The sequence below is a fragment of the Panthera pardus genome, unplaced genomic scaffold, assembly GCF_024362965.1.
Source record: "Panthera pardus isolate Hobbes unplaced genomic scaffold, ASM2436296v1 HiC_scaffold_3, whole genome shotgun sequence".
NCBI lineage: Eukaryota > Metazoa > Chordata > Mammalia > Carnivora > Felidae > Panthera > Panthera pardus.
Window position 1 is genome coordinate 54,439,522 of NW_026526876.1, and position 22,177 is coordinate 54,461,698.

General features: G+C 37.4%; 1 protein-coding gene across 3 annotated transcripts in view; it reads right to left on the bottom strand.

Moving 5' to 3' along the window:
• PAFAH1B1 (platelet activating factor acetylhydrolase 1b regulatory subunit 1) overlaps positions 1-22,177 on the bottom strand; it is a 77,571-nt gene that overhangs the window by 39,782 nt on the left and 15,612 nt on the right. Inside the window, exons 2-3 of one of the 3 annotated variants that reach the window (XM_053893084.1) lie at positions 4,183-4,266; positions 651-871 (exon numbers count right to left, since the gene is read on the bottom strand). In XM_053893084.1, coding sequence (XP_053749059.1) covers positions 651-682 — 32 coding nt within the window. In that variant the 5' untranslated portion in view covers positions 683-871; positions 4,183-4,266. Of the gene's footprint in view, positions 1-650; positions 872-4,182; positions 4,267-13,579; positions 13,601-22,177 lie in introns of those variants that run through there. The other 2 variants (XM_053893085.1, XM_053893083.1) reach the window with 2 other exon arrangements.

Consider the following 22,177-nt stretch of genomic DNA (forward strand, 5'->3'; position numbering starts at 1 on the left):
TCTAAATTTGAAATTATTTCCAACTAAAGTTTTATAAAAAGCCACAGAAAATTTTTTTTAAAAATTTAGAACATGAAGCTAAAGTACTCCTCTATATTCTTTACCTTATAAAAATAGAATGCTATAAAATATGGGATGCTATAAGATACTATAAAATAGCAGTGGTCAAATCATCTTATGGCTCTCATTAATGCATTTGCATTAATACTATGTTATCCACCTCATAAAGATCAAATTCTCTAATAGCCACTGGCTGATAAAAGATAAAAAATACAAGAAGGCAAAGGAAAGGCATTAGCAACAACAAAAAAAGCTTTCATTTTCCGAATACACAGATTCTAGACAAAAAAAAATTTAGAAGAGCTTTGAATCCTCTATCTTCCTACTGAACATATTTAAGACAAGCTTAGGATAAAACTTATCCCAAGTAACTTACTTGTCTGTTCTGCTTTAAACTTCTACACAACAAAGTCGTAAGGGTAAATAACACTATTTCAAAATAAGACCCAGTTTTAACTGCCCAAACCAGTATCTGAACACTAACAATACTTTAGGAATCTAAGAATAGATCTCCCAAATCTGTTATTTTAACTTACTACTTTGTCTTTTATGAAAGGATTTTTTTAAAAACACAAAACAGAGAGACTTACAGTTCATCTCGTTGTCTCTGGGACAGCACCATTTTGGCTGTAATATCAAGCTTCTTTGATATAGTGGTATGTCCCTCCTTTGGGAAATCAAAAAGCGTTGTGATCCCTGGATTTATAATTAAATATGCCACTAAGTGGCGTCCACACAGGGGAAGACGATTCTTTTACAAGTGAATCCAACCAGTAATCAGGAGATAGTCAACAAATAGGGTTCATTCCACCTAAGGAGAAAAAGAGAGAAAGAGAAGATAATTTCTTTCACTTAGAATTTAAATTATTTCTGCATTACTATTTGCAGTTTATACTTTCAAAGACGATTTACTGTGATGCTAATGAACGGTAGGGGACGTTTTGTTATGATCATATTAGTACGTACTTTAAACTATCTTTTTACTGAGCTTAAATAGCACTATTTTCAAATTTACCCATTCCCAATGATGTCACCAGCCAGATAATATAGATATCAATTTTGTTAAAATTCAAATATTAACATATAACTTCTCCAGACTATAATTCTCCCTCAAAGTAAAAAAATCAGGGTGTGTGGTGGAACATGTGACTCTTAATCTTGGGGTTATAGGTTCAAGCCCAATGTTGGGTGTAGAGATTACTTAAAAATAAAATCTTAAAAAAGACAAAAAAAATACAAATTCTAATTTACAAAAAACACATAATCTGAAAAAAGGATTTCAATGTCCACAAGCCAAAGAAGTTAACCGTAACTGATAATCTTCAAGACTGAGTATTAGTCACTAATAATCTTAGTTGATATTATTTATAATGTAAATTACTTAGCAATCACATGCCCTCTTAACTAATGCATTTAATGGAAGAAACAATTTAATTTTATTTCAACTTATTTTGTGTTCTTTAGAGGCATGTGTTTTAGGGGTACCTGGATGGCTCAGTCAGTTAAGCATCTGACTCTTGGTTTCAGCTCAGGTCATGATCTCACCTTTTCATGAGTTCAAGCCCTGCACTGGGCTCTGCGCTGGTGGGGCGGAGCCTGCTTGGGATTCATTCTCCTTCCCTCTACCCCTCTCCCACTTGGGCTGTCTCTCAAATAAATAAATAAACTTAAAAAACAAGAACAACAACAAAAACCTTAATGGACTACCCCCTAGAGTCTATGTACTCACATAGTAATTCAATTTCTCTAACCTAGTTTTTGGATAATATTACCCAATATTTCAGAGTCTTTCCTTTATATTTGTAACAAAATAAAATCAATTTCTACTTAACATCTAAAAAGTATTGTAATCAGTTCAATCAGAGTAAATGTAGGTGAAAGTTAAGAAAAATCAAAGAATTACTTCTTAAAAAATTATTCTTCAAGTTTCCTATTTTACAAAACAAGTTTCATTTAATTTATCACACTGTACAAAAACAGCTAGACAGAATTTCCACTGTATTTAGAAAATATATTTGAGGGGCACCTGGTTGGCTCAGATGGTTAAGCGTCCAACTTTGGCTCAGGTCATGATCTCACAGTTCGTGGGTTTGAGCCCAGCTCTGGCTCTCTGTTGACAGCTCGGAGCCTGGAGCCTGCTTCATTCAGATTCTGTGTTTCCCTCTCTCTCTGCCCTCCCCCGCTGGCACTCAGTCTCTCTCTCAAAAAATAAATAAACATTAAAAAAAAAATTTTTTTTAAAGAAACAGGAAATCAGGGGCGCCTGGGTGGCTCAGTTGGTTGGGCGTCCAACTTCGGCTCAGGTCATGATCTCGTGGCTCGTGAGTTCATGCCCCACGTCGGGCTCTGTGCTGACAGCTCGGAGCCTGGAGGCTGCTTCATGTTCTATGTTTCCCTCTCTCTCTCTGCCCTTCCCCCGCTCATGCTGTCTCTCAAAAATAAATAAACATTAAAAACAATTAAAGAAAAAAGAAACAGGAAATCATCCTCTAAATAAAATGAAATTAACATCTAATGAAAGGCCTGCGGGACCACCTATCAAGAGACAAATCATGGACAGAAGAGACCATTTCTTGAGTACCTTTTTCATACCATGCCAGCCACACTATTCCATGCACAGGGGATATATATAGTGGCAAACAAGCCAGTCAAGGAGGAAAAATGAGAACAAACCCTGGTTTTAAATACAAGCCCCGAGTCAAAAAGTGAGTGCTCAGATGTTCCCAATGGTAGCTACTGACTTTGATGAAGGTCCTTCTCTGTTTAGCAATTCTAGTATATATAATCTGGAATTTATTTTATTATCTTTAATGATTCTTCCAACCTAGAGATCAGCTGGCTAAAATGACAGCTGAAAACCACCCCATCTGTTTAAATCCAGAAAAAATATGACTAATGTCAGCAATAAGTAGTGGAATGAGAACCAAACACAATGGACAACCCAGAAAACTATCTCTCTTTGGTATTTAACAACTTCTAACTATTTAAGCCTCACTTTTCTAAGTATTAACCCTCACCAAGCCAAGCACATCTAGGAACTCATGTTAGGGTGAGGCTTTTCTGATGGTGGCGAGTATCTGAACTGCCTACAGGCTTCTATTATCTGGGACAATGGTAACCCACAGGTCCAGTTTAATGATGGAGAGACCACCTCTAGCCAATAAACCCTATCAATGTACATGAATAACAATACTTCTGGAATACTAGGATGATCTAATAACAATAAAACCAAGGCACAAACAAATCACTGAACGTGTAATTGTGCCCTGCACAACTTATTAATTCAACATTTGCCAAACACTTACTATGTACCAGGCACCAGGTTTAATAAGGTAAAATACTTGGTCTTTACCCTCAAGAAGTTCACAGTCTACTGGAACAGTCAGCCAAGATACAGGCAGCTGACATAGTACAAAAAGCAGGACAAGTATTACCACATAGGGAGAGATGATTCAGGATGAAGCTGAGAAGGTAAGCAGGGTGTGTATCACAAAACAAGCTCAGGTCTTCTTTACATTTATCCTCAGGGCAATGGACAGCTTTTTAAAAACATTTTAATGTTTATTTATCTTTGCGAGAGAGACAGACACAGAGAGACAGAGAGACAGAGAGCGTGAGCATGGGAGGGGCAGAGAGAGATAGAGACACAGAATCCAAAGCAGGCTCCAGGCTCTGAACTGTCAGCACAGAGCCCGACATGGGGCTCGAACTCAATGGACCACAAGATCATGGCCTGAGCTGAAGTCAAAGGCTTAACCAATTGAGTCACCCAGGCGCCCCACAATGGGGTGCCTTTAGGTAAGTTTTTCATAAAAACTATTCTTGCTTATATAGTGAAGAATGGACCTAAAAGACAGGAAAGGAAGAGACCAGACAGGAGACTTACAGTAATGAAGGTGATAGATGATGGAGATTCACAGTAGCATAGCAGTAGTGAATGAAGAGAATTAGATGGATTTAAATCATTTACCAGGTCTTACAGGATTGGTGACTAGATGTGGGTAGCAAGAAGGTGAGAAAGGTCAGGCAAGGAGTCAAGGATAACTTGCAGAGATTTCTGGCTTAGAACTAAGTTGAACAGCAAATTCCTGTGTGTGAGGGGATGAGGAAAGTAGGACTTACTCCATTTTCGGTATGTTGATTCCAAGGTGCCTGAGATTTTTAGTAGGGAGTAGTACAAACAAGTCTGCCCTGAAGAGAACTGACCTACAAAAAAAAAAAAAGGTCTGGTACTTATCAGCTTAGGGATGGTATAACTGAAGCCCATGACAATGGAGGACCCACGGAGAACGCATAGAGCTAGATGAGCAGAGGGACTAGTAGAGCCAGGCGGAACAACACCAACACTTAAAAAAAAAAAAAAAAAAAAGTCTACAACGGAGGCTAAGAGAAGGAGTCAAAGAGGAAAAAATAAAAACAGGAGAGAGTATGTCACAGAAGCCAAGGGAGTATTTCATGAAGAAGAGGCAATCAACAATATCCAAAAGTATCCAACTATTAAGCAAAATAAGGTCTGAAATGGGTCTGCTCCATTCAGACTAGAGCTCTGATAACCTTGATGAGAATGGTTTCAGTAAAATGATAAGGATATGGTTTAACATGCAGAAACCATGTTTAAATTAGCTGATGAGGGAGATGAAGTAAAGATAGTACCATAAATAAGTATCTTAGAAATAGCTGGAAATGCTGAAAAGGAGTTTTTCTCAAGCAAATGAGATGCTTAAATGCTACTGGTGGAGGAAAAAATGACACAGGAGAAATGAAGAAGGGAATGAAGAATTTTAATATCAATATTTTCACCCCCTAATCAACCAAAGGCAAACAGACAACCAGACACGATATATCCCTTGACAAAATAACACTAAACCACCTATAAAATATTCTTGCTTCAAATCAAATCTGAATCTGTTTAAGTCTCTGGCTCCAACCATCTATTTGCAAGAAGTACAGAGGAAAGAGGAATATGTTAAAGACATCATGGGGATATAACCACCAATAGCTGTGAAGCCTTATAAAATACTGTAAAAAGTCTTATAAAATAAATGACCCAGTTTTCTCAAATTCCAAGGAAAGGAAGAAAAAAAGTCAAAAGGGAAACCTATAGATTAAAAGACACAAGTGACATATCAACCAAGTGCAATTTACAGACCTTATTTATATCTGGATTTTAAAAAAACTGAAGAGTAAGCAACTGCTGGGGTGCCTGGGTAGTGGAGTCGGTTAAGTATCCAACCCTTGATCTTGGGTCAGGTCATGATCTCACAGTTTGTGAGTTTGAGTCCTGCATTAAGTTCTGTGCTGATGGCGCAGAGCCTGCTTGGGATTCTGTCTCCCTCTCTCTCTGCCCTTTTCCCGCTTGTGCTCACTCGCTCTCTCAAATAAATGATAAACTTAAAAAAAACCTGCAAATCAATGAACAAAAATTGGGGGACAATGAACACTGGATGGATGTCTGATGATATTAAAGAATAATTATGAATTTTTCAAGAGTCAATGTGGTATTGTGCTTATTTTTAAAAATCTTTTAGAAATATACAACAAAAAATTTATCAATAAAATGTTATGTCTGGAATATGCATGAAAAAATGTGAGTGGTGGGACACCTAGCTTGCTTATTAGTCAGTGGAGCATGTGGCTCTTAATCTCGAGGTTGTGAGTTTGAGCCCCACACTGGGTGTAGAGATTACTTAAAAATAAAATCTTTAAAAAAAAACAAACACTGGGGTGGAAAGAGTGTGCATGGAAGATACAGGAAACACGACTGATCTTGGTTGGTAACTGTTGAAGCTGGGTAATGGTACAAAGAGGATTCATTACAGTATTCTCTAACTTTATTTATGTACTGACATGTTCTATAATAAAGTCTGTTTTTAAAACCAGAAGAGGGGAATACTTAATGAAACAAGGAACTAAGGGAAGAGGATGAGAAAGGAATGAGATCCCACAAGGAGAAGTCTTACACATACAGATGGGTCGCCTCTTCCACTGTGTTAGAAAGAAAGGAGGGGCGCCTGGGTGGCTCAGTTGGTCAAGTGTTCGACTTCAGCTCAGGTCATGATCTCACAGTTGGTGAGTTCAAGCCCCGCGTTGGGCTTTGTGCTGACAGTTCAGAGCCTGGAGCCTGCTTCGGATTCCGTGTCTCCCTCTCTCTCTGCCCCTCCCCTGCTCACACTTTCTCTCAAAAATAGATGCAAATATGTTTTATTATACTTTGAGTAAATAGGAAGTAAGGTCATTTGCTGAGTAGGGGTAGTAAGAAAGAAAGCATTAAGTTTAGAGACTTGAAACAGCTGCTGTGAAGAATGAGGACAAAGAAATGGAATAGGAAGTACATTTTTTTAGATTGGAGACTGAATTTTTAGTGGTCCTCATCTACAAAGGTATGTGATTCTTGTTTAGCAAATATATAAGCTCTGCCTGAAGACACAAAATCACACATTTAGAGATCCAGGGTTGGGTTGAGGGTCTGCTAGGTTTGTGCGATGAATGGATGATGAGAGTCAAAATAATGGATCTAAGAGCTTAAACTGCATTGTATAGAAACTGAAAACAGGAAAGGCAAATTGAGAGTAGAGGGATCAAGAAAGCAGAGGTCTCTATATTCTGGGAGAACACCCGAAGGCTGTAATCAGAGAATACAAAATAGGATGATTAAATCTAAGACTTCCTAATTTGTTATTAGCTATTATTATCTTTATGTTATTATTAACTATATGTTAATAACTTTTTTATCATAAGGTAAGTATTGATGACAAATGGTAAAGAGAGACAATGAATATGATGAGCACTAGATGCATATTAAGAAGATGTGGGTTTAAGTCTGTCATCAACTCTATAACCCTGAGTAATTCATCTAACATTCCCAGAAATAAGTAGATAATATCTACTTATTTCATCCTCTATCAATTTCCTACATATATAATATATGGCTATCAGAAATCACAAGTGTAATTGAGCTATTATACCTAAGAATATAAAGTATTTCTGATTTACCTTCTGTTAACTTTCAGCGTAATATTTTAATATATAATTGCAAAATACCACATGACAACACAAATAAATGGTTTTCAAATGGAGCAAAACAGTTTAGAATATGTTGCAATGAACAATCCATACTTATAACCAACAGTACAAATAAACCAAGCAATATTTTCATACCACCTGGTAAAAGAATTCTTAATCTTTTTTTTTTTTTTTTTGGAGGGGAGGGAGTGTCAATAAAGTCAAGACCTCTTCCCTCAAAGAAGCACATATAAACTATTACTATGCATTTTAAGGCAGTTTACAAATCCTTCTAAAAGTCAACATAATGAATGAAAAGACTTAACATTTTGAAATGTATTTTGGCAGCACTTCAATAATCCCTTCTAAGCTACTTGTATATATTACAAACATATTTCAAAGAGGAGTCTCATTTATTCATTTGCATGTCAACATCCAGACATTCTTAGAGATGGGATCTGTGTTGCCTAAGCACTAGAAACTGAAGCTTCAGTAGGTTTTTTGGAATGAAGAATTCTTAACCATTGTATATTCTAATGTTACACCTGCTTATCTACTACACAAATGCAACTCTCCTAGGCAAAAATGTTTACTGCCTGTGTTAAGTACCTCACCAAAGAAAGAGGAAAGGGGGAGGGGCACCTGGGTGGCTCAGTTGGTTAAGCTCTTGGTTTCAACTCAGGTCACGATCTCATGGTTCCTGGGTTCGAGCCCAGGCTTGCACTGTCAATGCAGTCTGTCACTCTCTCTGCCCCCTTCCCAGCTCGCTCTCTCTGCCTCTCTCTCAACATAACTTTCAAATTTTAAAAATAAACAAACATTAAAAAATACATTATTTTCTTTTTCAGTTTCCATGTGTTAACAACATAGGTTTCACACTTATCTAAACAAGCTTTATGACCTATTTCATTAAGAATTTATTTTGTACATTGTTACCTACCAACCCTGAGTTTATGAAATAGGAAAATACAGAAAATAAAGGATGTGTGTAAGGGAAAACATAAAAATAACAGTACACATTAGCATAAAAAGTAGAAATCATCAGATTTATTTATTATTATATGTAGATCTAAGAGTTTAGCAGAGCCACCAAAAAGGGGCACCTGGGTGGCCCACTCGGTTAAGCATCCAACTCTTGATTTCAGCTCAGGTCATGATCTCACAGTTCTTGAGTTCAAGCCCTGCATCAGGCTTTGTGCTGGCAGTATGGAGCCTGCTTAGGATTCTCTCTCTGTCCCTCTCTCCACCCCTCCACAGCTCTCTTTCAAAGTAAATAAACTTAAAAAAAAAAAAAAAAAAAAAAAGGAGAGCCACCAAAGTCATATACTACAGTAACTGGAGTATGGCTCCAGCTGGCTCCAGTGGCTCCTGCTCTCATGAAATTGTCACTTGACAATGCTTTATTTAAAAAGGGTTAGCAGATTATCTACCTTGCTTGAATAGCACATATTAAATTATAGCTCTTAATCCTAATCCAAACAATATTGTCCACATACAGCAATGAAGCAAGGCAGAAACTACTGTCAATCAAGATTTACTGAGTACCTTTGCACAACAGTTAATTTTCACGAGTTCAATAAAATTTGTTGTTTCCCAATTAACTGCATGCTACATGGTACTCTACAAATCATTAGGTTTATAGCAAAGTAACAAAAAATAGAATTTTTCTCAAAGTCAATAATGGGACGTAAGATATTTTATTAAACTGCGTTACTATTTCATATTACAAATATGCCCGTCTTGATACTTACAACTATTTTTATCATTTTATCCTAATATCCTTACATAGATTTCGTACACAATAATTCAATTAAGCAAAATAAAGCTAACCTTTTTTTTTTTACATGGTGGTAAAAAAGGATGAAAAAATTATTGTCTATAATTTAATGAATTAAGATCTCAATTTGACTTAGAAAACTAAAAGCTACTTTCTTAGTTATGCTGGCCACATATTATGTTTCAAAAGAATCGGACCAAGGTTTTTTAAAGAGCACAGGATAACCGGCATCCAACAAAAAAGACATCAAGTCGTCTATTCATGTTGTATGTCATAATGTTCCTACTTAATAAACTGGTTTTTAAATTTTTTTTTAATTTTATTTTAGAGAGAGAGAGCAGGGGAGAGGGACAGAGGGGGAGAGGAAGGGTGGGGGGAGAGAGAAGGAGGGGGGGGAGGGAAAGAGAGAGAGAGAATGAATACCTTAAGCAGGCTCCATGCTCAGTGTGGAGCCCGGCAAGGGGCTAGATCCCACCAAGCTGGGACCATGACCTGAGCCAAAACCAGGAGTCAGACACCCAACCAACTGAGCCACCCAGGTGCCCCATGACACAAGTTTTCTTATCAAAGTTCTTGTTACTTAATTTTTTTTTTTAGTTTTATTTATTTATTTATTATTTATTTATTTATTTATTTATTTATTTATTTTAATATATGAAATTTATTGTCAAATTGGTTTCCATACAACACCCAGTGCTCATCCCAAAAGGTGCCCTCCTCAATACCCATCCACCACCCTCACCTCCCTCCCACACCCCATCAACCCTCAGTTTCTTCTCAGTTTTTAAGAGGCTCTTATGCTTTGGCTCTCTCCCACTCTAACCTCTTTTTTTTTTTTTTTTCCTTCCCCTCCCCCATGGGTTTCTGTTAAGTTTCTCAGGATCCACATAAGAGTGAAACCATATGGTATCTGTCTTTCTCTGTATGGCTTATTTCACTTAGCATCACACTCTCCAGTTCCATCCACGTTGCTACAAAACGCCATATTTCATTCTTTCTCATTGCCACGTAGTATTCCATTGTGTATATAAACCACAATTTCTTTATCCATTCATCAGTTGATGGACATTTATGCTCTTTCCATAATTTGGCTTATTGTTGAGAGTGCTGCTATAAACATTGGGGTACAAGTGCCCCTATGCATCAGTACTCCTGTATCCCTTGGATAAATTCCTAGCAGTGCTATTGCTGGGTCATAGGGTAGGTCTATTTTTAATTTTCTGAGGAACCTCCACACTGCTTTCCAGAGCGGCTGCACCAATTTGCATTCCCACCAACAGTGCAAGAGGGTTCCCGTTTCTCCACATCCTCTCCAGCATCTATAGTCTCCTAATTTGTTCATTTTGGCCACTCTGACTGGCGTGAGGTGATACCTGAGTGTGGTTTTGATTTGTATTTCCCTGATAAGGAGCGACGTTGACCATCTTTTCATTTGTTACTTAATTTTTGACAATTTTATATAGTATAATGAAGAATGTGTATGATCTGGTTAGTGCCACATGACTGATGTTCTATAAATTTTGAGAAATGAAAACTGAAACAATCCTCTCCCAAAACACACACGGTCTTGCCCTCTGGAAAACAATTTTTTTTTCACTTGTGCCATGTTCTTTTCCCCTCGCTGTCTCTGAACTGTCTGCACCATCCAAATCATTCTGATCTATGTGTAACTAACCTATCAGAACATACATATGTGTTTTGATTTGCACAGTTCCCATGGTATGGGCTAAAAGAAGGAACATCTCTCACTTAAAGAACTAGTGGTGGGTATTTTGAGAGTTCCTGAAAATTATCACTTTATCATGATGATGCTCCTTAACACGACATCAGACTTAATACCAGATTATATGTTTCTTTAAATTCTCAATATTGGAGTCTGAGTATTATTCTAGGTAAAAATACTTAAAATTGCATCATTAGTGCTATACAGCAATGCAAATAATTAAAAAAGAAATAAACTTATCTATGAAGTCAATGCACTGAATATGCTGAAAAATACCCCAGTATATAGTTTAAATCCATGAGATCACATATAAAAAGGACCTAAGAGGACCTTCATTTCCTTAAATCAATCTTTATAATTTCCTTACTTTCCCATCTACAGAGATAAGTTTCTAGAGTTCTGAAATCATTTTCTAATAAAAATGAAGGTGGTAAAATTAACCAAAATTTTAATTCCTTGCAGTATCTTGTGCTCTGTGTGAAAAATTAAGTATAAAGCTTCTCCCATGCCCACAATTTGAAAATATTAGATCACTGATTGTTTTTAATCAAACATCTGGGCTTTAATGTCTACTTGTTCTTACTCTGCTTCAGCCTGGAGGCCCATGATTCATTGGGACTTAGTGTTGGCAGGCCATAACAAAAACAAGACTAGGTTGATTCATCACTGAGGGACAGACTAAGCTCAGGCACACAGTTCACTGAAAAAGTAAAAGTCTTCAAACAGCTACACCACCTCCTCACTTTCTATCAGTTACAGCCAACAACTACATCTCAATTTGAAAGATTTAAATCACTTATCAGATAAGTATCTGGGTACATATAAAATATCTTGCATTTTTCAGTTAGCCTTTGGCCAATAATTAAGATACCACTTTTTCACTGAAAATTATTCCTACCAATCTCAACCCTAGTAACTCTAATATTAAAGGCAAGTGTTGCAAACAGATGCTCCATAGCTAGATTATGAATCTAAAGAAACAAAGCAGAAATAGTTTTTGAACTTTGAAATCCAACAGACTTAGACTTAAGTAACACAATATAAATCATATCTAGATGCCCATCTTAGGATCAATCTTTTTTGCCTTTGTTTTTTGCTTGTCACTACAAGACTGAAATCATGCTATGAGATGGTTTCTATTATACCTCCCGTGATGGTTAATTTTATGTGTCAACTTGGCCAGGCCACAGTACCCAGATATTTGGTCAAGCACTTGTTTAGATATTGCTATGAAGGCATTTTTTAGACGAGATTAACATTTAAATCAGCTGACTTTGAGTAAAGCAGATTACCCACTCCCCCCAACCTCATAATGTAGATGGGTTTCATCCAAGCAGTTGAACACCTGAGGAGAAAAGACCTACATTACCCCTGAGGAAGAGGGAATTTTGACAGCAGACTGTCTTTGGACTCTAGATGCAACTGAACTTTTCCCTGGATCTCCATCCAGGCAGCCTACCCTGTAAATTCTGGACTTGCCAACCTTCACAATCATGTAAGCCAATTCCTTAAAATCTAACCAACCCCCCCCCCCCGCCCCAAGAGTCAGAGACAGAGAGACAGAGACACACAGAGAGAGATTGTTACTTTTTCCTTTTAAACATATATATAACATTCTGTTGGTTCTCTTTCTCTGGAGTACCCTAATATATCCCCATATCCTCAGTTCTGTTGTAATATAGCAGCCTTTATTATTATAGACTTGGTCAATGAACTCTACTTGAATGAATACTCTTCACCCCTCACAGTGCTCAAACTCTACACCCTGGATACCCTCCAGGCAAATTAAAACCTTCAAGGGTTACCAAAAGTAAAAAACTGCTTCCAACCTACAACAAACAAGAAAGATATCCAAATAAGGGCTACTGACATGCAAAATAGGTAACTGAGAACTCATCCTACCCCCTCTTTATTTTCATCATACTCTCCACGAAGTTTTTGATATTCACTACCATTAGAATTTATAAGCACCATCTCATTACTGCTGATGCTTCCTCTTTTTTTTCCTCCCGGTTTCTTCTTTCTTGGCCTGTCTCCCTCACCATTTCTTAGTTCTCCCTTTATGGACATTGATCAGGATGCATCTTCACATTCCCATGGCACACCCATCAAACATGCTAGATATAACCTTCATCAGAGCAGTATTTACTTGTTGATGAGTGCTCTAATACTGCTTCTTCACGGATTAAAAAAAAGTTTCCAGAGCACCTGGGTGGCTCAGTCGGTTACGTGTCCAACTTTGACTCAGGTCATGATCTCACGGTTCGTGGGTTTGAGTCCCACATCGGGCTCTGTGCTGACAGCCCAGAGCCTGGAGCCTGTTTCAGATTCTGTGTCTTCCTCTCTCTCTGCCCCTCCCAGGCTTTGCTGGTACTCCCTCTCTCTCTCTCTCTAATAAATAAGCATTTAAATAAACAAACAAACAAACAAACAAATAAAGGTTTCCTTCTCTTCTTTGACTTAAGGCATGTAGCCACTTTGAACAGCTGAAGGTTCCAAAGAAACAAATTCTGATTTACTTGGATTTTATTGTATATAGTTTCCAGTGCTTTTCATCGCAAACCAGCTGTTCTGTATGGTACAACAGTGCATGCCTATCAACAGTAAAAGGGAATGTGAAAAAAGACAAACATTTCTTGTTTTAATATGATTTTAGAGATTTGTGGGTCATTTTTTTTCTTGTAAATTTACTTAAATGAAAACAAAAACATCTATTTATATGGTTATTTTACAGACACACAGCCTGATAAGAACACTGACAAAACAAAATGGTTCTCAAATATAAATAAATTATTCCTCCTAAAAATGTTTGTTTCCTGTAAGTTGTGTTTTACTTTATCAAATTCATTATTTCCAGAATCTCTGGGATTCCATGATGCCAAATAAATATCTTATAAAAATGAAGAATACTGAATTATACTTCTTGCTCTCTAATATAAATATCTTTCAACTTGCATTCTATTAGATGATTAAGTAACATCAAAAGAAAATGAATTCAACAAACGGATGCCACTGACCTCTGCAAGTTTGTATCAGTTTAGACAATGATTCTTTAGATTGAAAAACATCTATGGGAAACAGAACAATAAATGTCACACACATATTTTTGTCAAATTGGACTTATTAAAATAGTTGAAGAAGGAAGTAACCAGGAGTGTACATTAGAACCACTTGAAGAATTTCCTAAAGATAATTATGGTAAAGGGCCTTATCCAGAGATTCTGAGGAGGCATCTAAATTTTTTAAATGTCTCCAAGTGATTCTGATGCACATCCTCAGTAGAGAACCATACCCTCAACAGTATAAACCACAGCCAGTCCTAGAGGGTCAAAAGCAAAATTATGAATATTTCATCAAGAAATCATCAGTGTCAGAAAATGATATCTGGGCTCTAACGGCAAAAATCAAATTACAAGGTCCAGGTACTCAGATTTAATTGATAATTCCAACTGCCACTCAAATTCAAAAAAATATTTACAAGGGGCGCCTGGGTGGTTCAGTCTGTTAAGCATCTAACCCTTGATTTCGGCTCAGGTCATGATCTCAGTCTTGAGATGGATTCCTCCATTGGGCTTCACCCTGGGCATGGAACCTGCTTAAGATTCTCTTTCTTCCTCTGCCCCTCCCCTCCACATGCGCGCGAGCACACACACATGCACTTTCTTTCTCTCTCAAAAAAAAAACAAAAACAAACAACATAATATACATATTTACAAGACTCCTCAGATATACCTTGAAGAGATATTAATAGGAAAAAGACATCAGTCCAACATTTTGAAATAAGCAAGCATTTTTCATTACAGTTAAGCTTCTGTTGAAGATTTCTAAAAAATTTTTCAAGAAGAAAATACAGCTGACTTATTCATTATATAACTAGTCTTCCTGGTATGTTCTAATAAAGACACATTCTTTTGCATCTATATTAATTTTATTACCTTTTATTTTTAAACAATTTGTTTTAAGTTTATTGATTTATTTTGAGAGAGACAGAGATGGTATGGGAGGCGGGAGGAGGCACAGAGAGTGGGAGAGAATCCCAAGCAGGCTCCCACACTGTCAGCGAAGAGCCAATGCAGTGCTCAAACTCAAGGACTGTGAGACAGATCATGACCTGAGCCAAAACCAGGAGTTGGACACTTAACCAAGTGAGCCACCCAGGCGCCCCACCTTTTATTTTAATCATATCTTCTCCCCTATTTACCTAGACCAGGGGGTAAGCAAACTTTCTGTAATGAGCCAGAAAGTAAATATTTTAGGTTTTGCTAACCTTAAGAGTTTCTGTAGCAAGAAAACAACAATAAACAATATGTAAAAGCCATTTGCAAGGACACAGATGAAGCTAGAGAGTATTATGCTAAGTGAAATAAGCCAAAGAAAGACAAATACTGTACAATTTCACTCATATGTGGAATTTAAGAAACAAATGAGCAAAGGGGGAAAAAGAGAGAGGCAAACCAAGAAACAGGTTTGTGGTTAAATAGGTGATGGAGATTAAGGAGTGTACTTGTGATAAGCACAGGGTGATGTATTTAAGTGTTGAATCACTATACTGTACACCTGAAACTAGTATTACACTGTATGTTAACTGGAATTTTTAAATAAAAACTTAAAAAAAAAAAAGATGATTAAAAAAACCCAATGTGAAAAGAAATAGGTTGTTTCTGTTCCTAAAATTTTACGGACATTGAATTTCATGCAATTTTTTAAAATCAAATTTTACAAAATATTCTTTTGCTTTTTCAACCATTAAAAATTGTAAAAACCATGCTCAGCTCAGCTCACAGGCTGTACAAAAATAAGTAGCAGAGGCAGGATTTGGTTTGCCAGCCATAGTTTGCAAACTCCCTTAGCCAAACAAATTAAGTTAACTGATACAGGCTACTTTTACTAATAGTATCTCTTTCACAGAACTGTCAGACAGATTAAAAGAGTTGATTACATGTAAAGTACTTACAACACTGACTGGTATACACTAAGTGTTATATGATTTTATGTATCTATACCTTAATTTCTTTCTATATCTCCCCCACTTTAATACTCCTTCAATGTATTTGTCTATCACACTGAAATGTTTTGTCTAAAATCTGATTGTCATAGGTACACCTGGATGGCTCAGTAGGTTGAACATCCAACTCTTGATTTTGGCTCAGTCAGAATCCCACAGTTGATTGAGCCTCCTGTCGGGCTCTGCACTGAACACGGAGCCTGCTTGGGATTCTCTCTCTCTCTCTCTCTCTCTCTCTCTCTCTCTGTGCCTCCCCCCCCCCCCATACCATCTCTGTCTCTCTCAAAATAAATCTCTCTCTTTCTCTCTCTCCACTTCAACCCCCCACTCTCCCTGGCTTGTGCGTGCTCTCTCCAAAACCTAAAAATAAAAAAATAAACAAGATATAAATTAAAAACAAATAAAATCGGATTTATATAAAAAGAAAAATCCTTCATTGCTGAGGTAGAAAAAAGTATCCAATAATGATTCACTAAGAGCACCTGGGTGGCTCAGTCGATTAAGCTTCCAACTTCAGCTCAGTGAGTTCGAGCCCTGCATTGGGCTCTCTGCTCTCAGCACAGAGCCCACTTTGGATCCTCTGTCCGCCCCCCTGTCTCTCTGCCCCTTCCCCGCTCACATTCTCTCTCTCTCTCTCTGTCAAAAATAAATAACATAAAATAATAATAATAATAATAATAATAATGATTCAATAGTTTTTCCTAGAAACTAACATTCTAGCTCTCTTTCCAAAAAATCTAAAGCAAATATCTACCTGCAATTTATCCATAGCAGCAGTCCCATTAACTGCAATCTCAGGCAAAAAACAACCCTTACCTACATACTAAGACCTCAGAGGAGGACATAAAGATTCCTAATTCCCAAAAAAAAAAAAAAAAAAAAAAAAAAGATTCCTAATTCCCAACACACTAATGCAATTGCATTTAGGAAGGACTTGCCTATGGGGTGCCTGGGTGGCTCAGTCAGTTGAGCATCTGACTCAGTTTTCGCTTAGGTCACGCTCTCACGGTTTGTGAGTTTGAGCCCCATGTCTGGCTCTGTGCTGACAGCACAGAGACTGCTTAGGATTTCTCTCCCTCTCTCTCTCTGACCTTCCCCAGCTTGTTCTTTCTCTCTCTCAAAAAATGAGTAAAAATTTTTTTAAAAAAGGAAGGACTTCCCTGTAAATGCACCATTACATTATAACCAAGGCATGGTTTACAAATTCAGGTTTAGGGTACTTTTTTTCCTTTAGTTAAGTAATCAGTTTAACTAGCTAGCTAAAGAAAGTTAGTGATTCTTACTCTGGCCTGGCCCGACCCAGACTAATACTAAAATGTGAGTCAAAGAATGTAAGGAAATGCTACCTAGAACACAGGTGAGGTCATTATCTCCAAAAAGGTGTAATGAGGCAGATTCCACATGTCCAAGTCTTCATTATTAAAATGTTTTATTTGGGGTACACACCCTTTACCATGTTTTGCAATTTTCCTCCCCTTCAAGATTCAGCCTGAAAGCAGTATATCACTACCTCTGTGAGGCCCTCCCTGGCTAACCCACCCCCCTTGTCAGAAGTAGGTTTCTTCTTTTTTAAAGTCTCACGGTGCCATCTATGTTATAATCCTAATTACCATTTACCGACATGACATGCTACACCTCTTTCCTAAAATGTTTAATTCCTACAATACCCAGCAAAAAAACTAATATCCTCGTTCAACAGATAAAGAAGTCATGTATCCAAGGTTAAACAGCTGGATAGTGGCAGGGCCAGGATTCAAGCCAGGTTTGCTTTGGACTCCCACAGCAATGGTTTCAAACAGCAGGCATGTGAACAGAGAGGAGGCCAGGTAGGCAAAATTCTATTTTATCTGCTTATATATTGAGTTTCTGCATAAGAGATTTTTGGGGGAAAGTTTCCACTGTTAAGATAAATTTGAAAAATCACTGATGCTACCTTGTGCTGCCTCTCACATTCTTTTTAAGTAATTATATATATGCTATCTCTAGTACCACACTGACCTCTTTAGGCAAACACTGAACTGATTTCTTTGCTTCTCTAGAACCAGGCATAGGGTCTTAGCACTCAACAAATGTTTGTAAGGAATCAAGCTTTGAAAGCAAAACTTTGCAAATTAATTAACTGTATTTCCACAGTCATAAGCAATTATAAAATAATTTATAATTGCATAGCAATTTATACTTAATGAAATTCTTTCATACATTTTCTTTTTTTTTTTAAGTTTATTTATTTTGAGAAACAGAGTACCTGAGCAGGGAAGGGGCTGAGAGAGAAGGTGGGGGAGAGAGAGAATCCCAAGCAGGCTCCGTGTAGTGCACTGTCACAGCACAGAGCCCAATGTGGGGCTCAAACTCACGAAACATGAGATGCATGACCTGAGCCAAAGTCAACACTTAACTGACCGAGCCACACAGGCACCCCCATATATAATATAATATCTTCTTAAAAAGAGAAACCAAGCTGAAGTTTTTAAAATGTTTTCCAAAATGGCATTTATTCAATAGTCAAGGCTTTATTTTAACAGAATATCAATTATTCAACAACTATCAAACAGTATTGGCAAAAGCCATTAACCATGTTTTAACTGCCATACCAAAATACTATTAGGGTTAAACCATATTAAATTGCCAATAATGGCAATTACACAGGTTCAACCTAGTACTTATTAAGGGTATTTAAAGAGCATTAGCAGGGCGCCTGGGTGACTCAGTCGGTTAAGCATCCAACTTTTGATTTCGGCTCAGGTTGTGATCTCATGGTTTGTGGGCTTGAGCCCCAAGTCCGGGTCTGTGCTGACAGCACGAAGCCTGCTTGGGGTTCTTACTCTCCCTCTCTCTCTGCCCATCCCTTGCTCACACTCTCTCTCTAAATAAATAAACATTAAAAAAAAGAACATTAGCAAAGTTACAGTAGCTAGCATAAATAGCAGAACTTGAGGAATTTATTTACAGTTTTAACCAAAAACTTAAGCAGAGTAACTCCCTCTTCTGTGATTTCATAGTTATGCATACACATAGTTAACAATTCTCACACTCACTGTAATCATCTGCCTTGATGTTTCCTCAACAATACTCCTCCAAAGCCCCAACCTTGACATATTCCTCATTGCTATCTCTATCAAATATCATGGTAATTGACACACAATTGGTATCTAATAGATGTTTCTAAATGACTTCTACAGGTATCGTAGTAAAACAGATTAAAATCTACTATGTTCAGGGAAGTAAAGGTGCACTGTATCACTTTACTCTCATCCTTCTTTTTTAGAATTCCAAACAATTTAAATTCTGAAATATGGGCAAAAGTCAAAGTCCAGCTCCCTGGGGCTGGTTTCCATATAATTTTTTTCTTTTTAAAGGCTGAACACTGATTAGTATTTATCAGATAAAGTACATCAATTTTAAAATCCTATAGAAAATCAATTGGCTGTCTCAACTTTATACTAAAACTTTAAAAATTAAAGACCTTTTTACATTCTAACATGCATATTTTCTGGTTTCTGCTTACAAATGCTAATCAGGGAACAATTAAGCAAGCATAGCTACAACAGTTTTTAAGTTAAAAATCAAGAAAACAGTTTTCTAATACTTCCAGTCATACAAATAATAGAAGACTCACTGTGCTAAGTGCCTTTTTTTTTTTTTTAGCATAAGATTTGGTGAATCCTAATGCAGATAGCCCGAAGGAATTATGACAATGCAGAAAACACTGCAATTTTTCAAAAAATGTCTGTTTATTTGAGAGAGAGCACAAGCAGAGGAGGACAAAGAGAGAGGGAGACAACAGAATCTGAAGCAGGCTCCAGGCTCTGAGCTGTCAGCACAGAGCCTGATATGGGGCTCAAACCATGAACTGTGAGATCATGACCTGAGCCGAAGTCGAACACTTAATCAACTGAGCCACCCAGGTGCCCCGAAAACACTGCAATTCTTAAGCAAAGGAACAATGTTCTAAAATTGGTATTTCACGGTGATTGTTTTGGAGATAATACATAAGACATATTAAAGCAAGGGGAAGCTGAAAGTAGAAGATGACAGAGGCCTGGACTGGGATGGAAGCAATGGGAATTTTTTTTTTTTTTAATGTTTGTTTATTTTGAAAGAGAGAGAGAGAGGCAGATACAGAGGGACAGAGAGTGAATCCCGAGCAGGCTCTGTACTGTCAGCGATGAGCCCAGCTCAGGGCTAGATACCAGGAACCATGAAATCATGACCTAAACCTAAATCAAGAGTTGGACACTTAACCGACTGAGCCACCAATGGGAATGATTTTTTTTAAAAAAGAGCTTTATGGTCAAACTGCAATTAAGCAAAAGTGGAATTTTTTTTTTTTTTTTTTTTTTTTTTTTTGACACGGTCCACTATTTGCTCTTGGTCTTGAAGAGGACCTTCTCTGGTCCTAAAGGCAGATTCCCTGTTTACATCCAAGGACAACTGCCCAGGTGTTATGACAACACACTGGAAAACCTGCAGTGTCTCTCAACTGATTTCCAGTTTACTATTATCCACAGCAATGTTTATCTCTGCTCAAACGGATACATGAGGACTATATTCTTGGGTATCAATTATTCAATTTGTTTACCGAGGATCTACCAAGTACCCAGTGTTCAAACCCAACAATACATATCTGTGTCCCATGTAGCTCACCACATAGGAGTTACATGTGACATAAAAGCAATGTTAAGAAATAGTTCCTGCCCATAAGAAACCTATATAAATGGAATATAATTAGAAGCCGTGAGCTATACATATCCTTTAACTCATTCATTAACCATTATGTTAGGCTCAGTGCTATGAGGTTTTAAGATGACAGATGAAAGAAATGCAATCCATCCTTAAATGAATGTACAATCTATTAAAAATAAAGTGGGAAGGAGGGGACAGGAAAGAAGGTGATAAAGAGAATATAACATGAGCTAAAGACTAAGTTAGCTTTATAAACTGAAAGACTAAAAAAATGGAAGTGACTGGAAATTTTTTGAGGCAGGGTTTAGAAGAAGGAAAAATAATGTTAAATAAAATAGGACAATAAAATATCCAAATGCAAAATTATTTTAAGCAGTTGGAAAATACAGTATTGCTGAAAGCTGAGGCTAAAGATGGCAAGCTGAGAAATACAAAGGGCACTCATCAGAAAATAGGTTTTGACCCTGAATTCAAAAGATTCAGTAGTGAAGGTAACAAGATACAGAACTGCAGTTCTACTACAGCTGAAGGAAAAAAATCTTTTTAAGGGGCAAAGCCATATAGTATATTTCTTGAGGGTAGAGACCATATCTATTACAAACATAAATAAAAATACCTCCTTACATTTAGCTATGCAAAAACTATCATGAGTCCTGATCCATTAGAATGGTCTTCTGCTGGGGCACTTGGGTGGCTCAGTTGGTTAAGCGTCTGACTTTGGCTCAGGTCATAATCTCGCACTTGGTGGTTCCCATGTTGGGCTCTGTGCCAACAGCTCCAAGCCTTGAGCCTACTTCAGATTCTGTGTCTCCCTCACTCTCTCCCCCTCCCCCAATCACACTCTGTTGTCTCTCTCTCAAAAAAATAAAATAGGGGTGCCTGGGTGGCTCAGTCGGTTGAGCATCCAACTTTGGCTCAGGTCATGATCTTGCCGTTTGTGAGTTCGAGCCCCACGTCGGGTCTGTGCTGACAGCTCAGAGCCTGGAGCCTGCTTCGGATTCTGTGTCCCCCTCCCCCGCCCCTCCCTGACTCACACTCTGTCTCTCTCTCCTTCAAAAATAAAAAAACATTAAAAAAAAATTAAAAATATATATATATAAATATAAAATAAAATAAAATAAAATAAAAGTAAAAAATGGTCTGCTGAGTCAATTTCCAGCAGCATAAAATAGGGTTGTGTACTGTCCCCTTTTTTCTTTAAGTCTACTTCTTAATGATTTTACCATTTGGAGATACTCTGGAAGAATACTGCTTTGTGTACCTTCAAACAAGAGAGTTGTGTAGCAGATTTAAAATTTCTAAGAAAAACCTTAAGCTTCAAGCATTCACGCAAATCCTATCTGGGTAAAACTTAGTTTTCACAAAAACATTTAAATCCTACATATATAGGGGTGTCTGGATGGCTCAGTTGGTTAAGCATCCAACTCTTAGTTTCGGCTCACGTCATGATCTCATGGTTCGTGGGATCCAGCCCTATGTCAGACTCCTCACTGACAGCATGCAGCCTGCTTGGTATTCTTTCTCCCTCTCTTTGTGCCCCTCCCCCACTCGTGCGCACACGCTCTCGCTCTCTCTCAAAATAAATAAATAAACTTAAAAAAAGATAAAATAAATCTTACATTATAAATGGTCTGTATTTGATGTATGCAACATCTGCACTTTAGGTACATGCCAATGATTTACAATCTCAATATGTATCAAAACCTGGGTTAAGAGAAATTATATCCATTGGTCAGACACCAAAGGACAATCTACACACTTTTTCAGACTGACTCTCACATGATGGGGTTGGTCTTTCCATATTATTATTAAATGCTAAACATCCATCTACCTTAGAGATGTTGATGAGGGTAATGAAAACAGTACATGATCCTCATTATGAAGACCCTTGTGAGAAATTCTAATCTGATAGTGCCAAGTGGTTAGT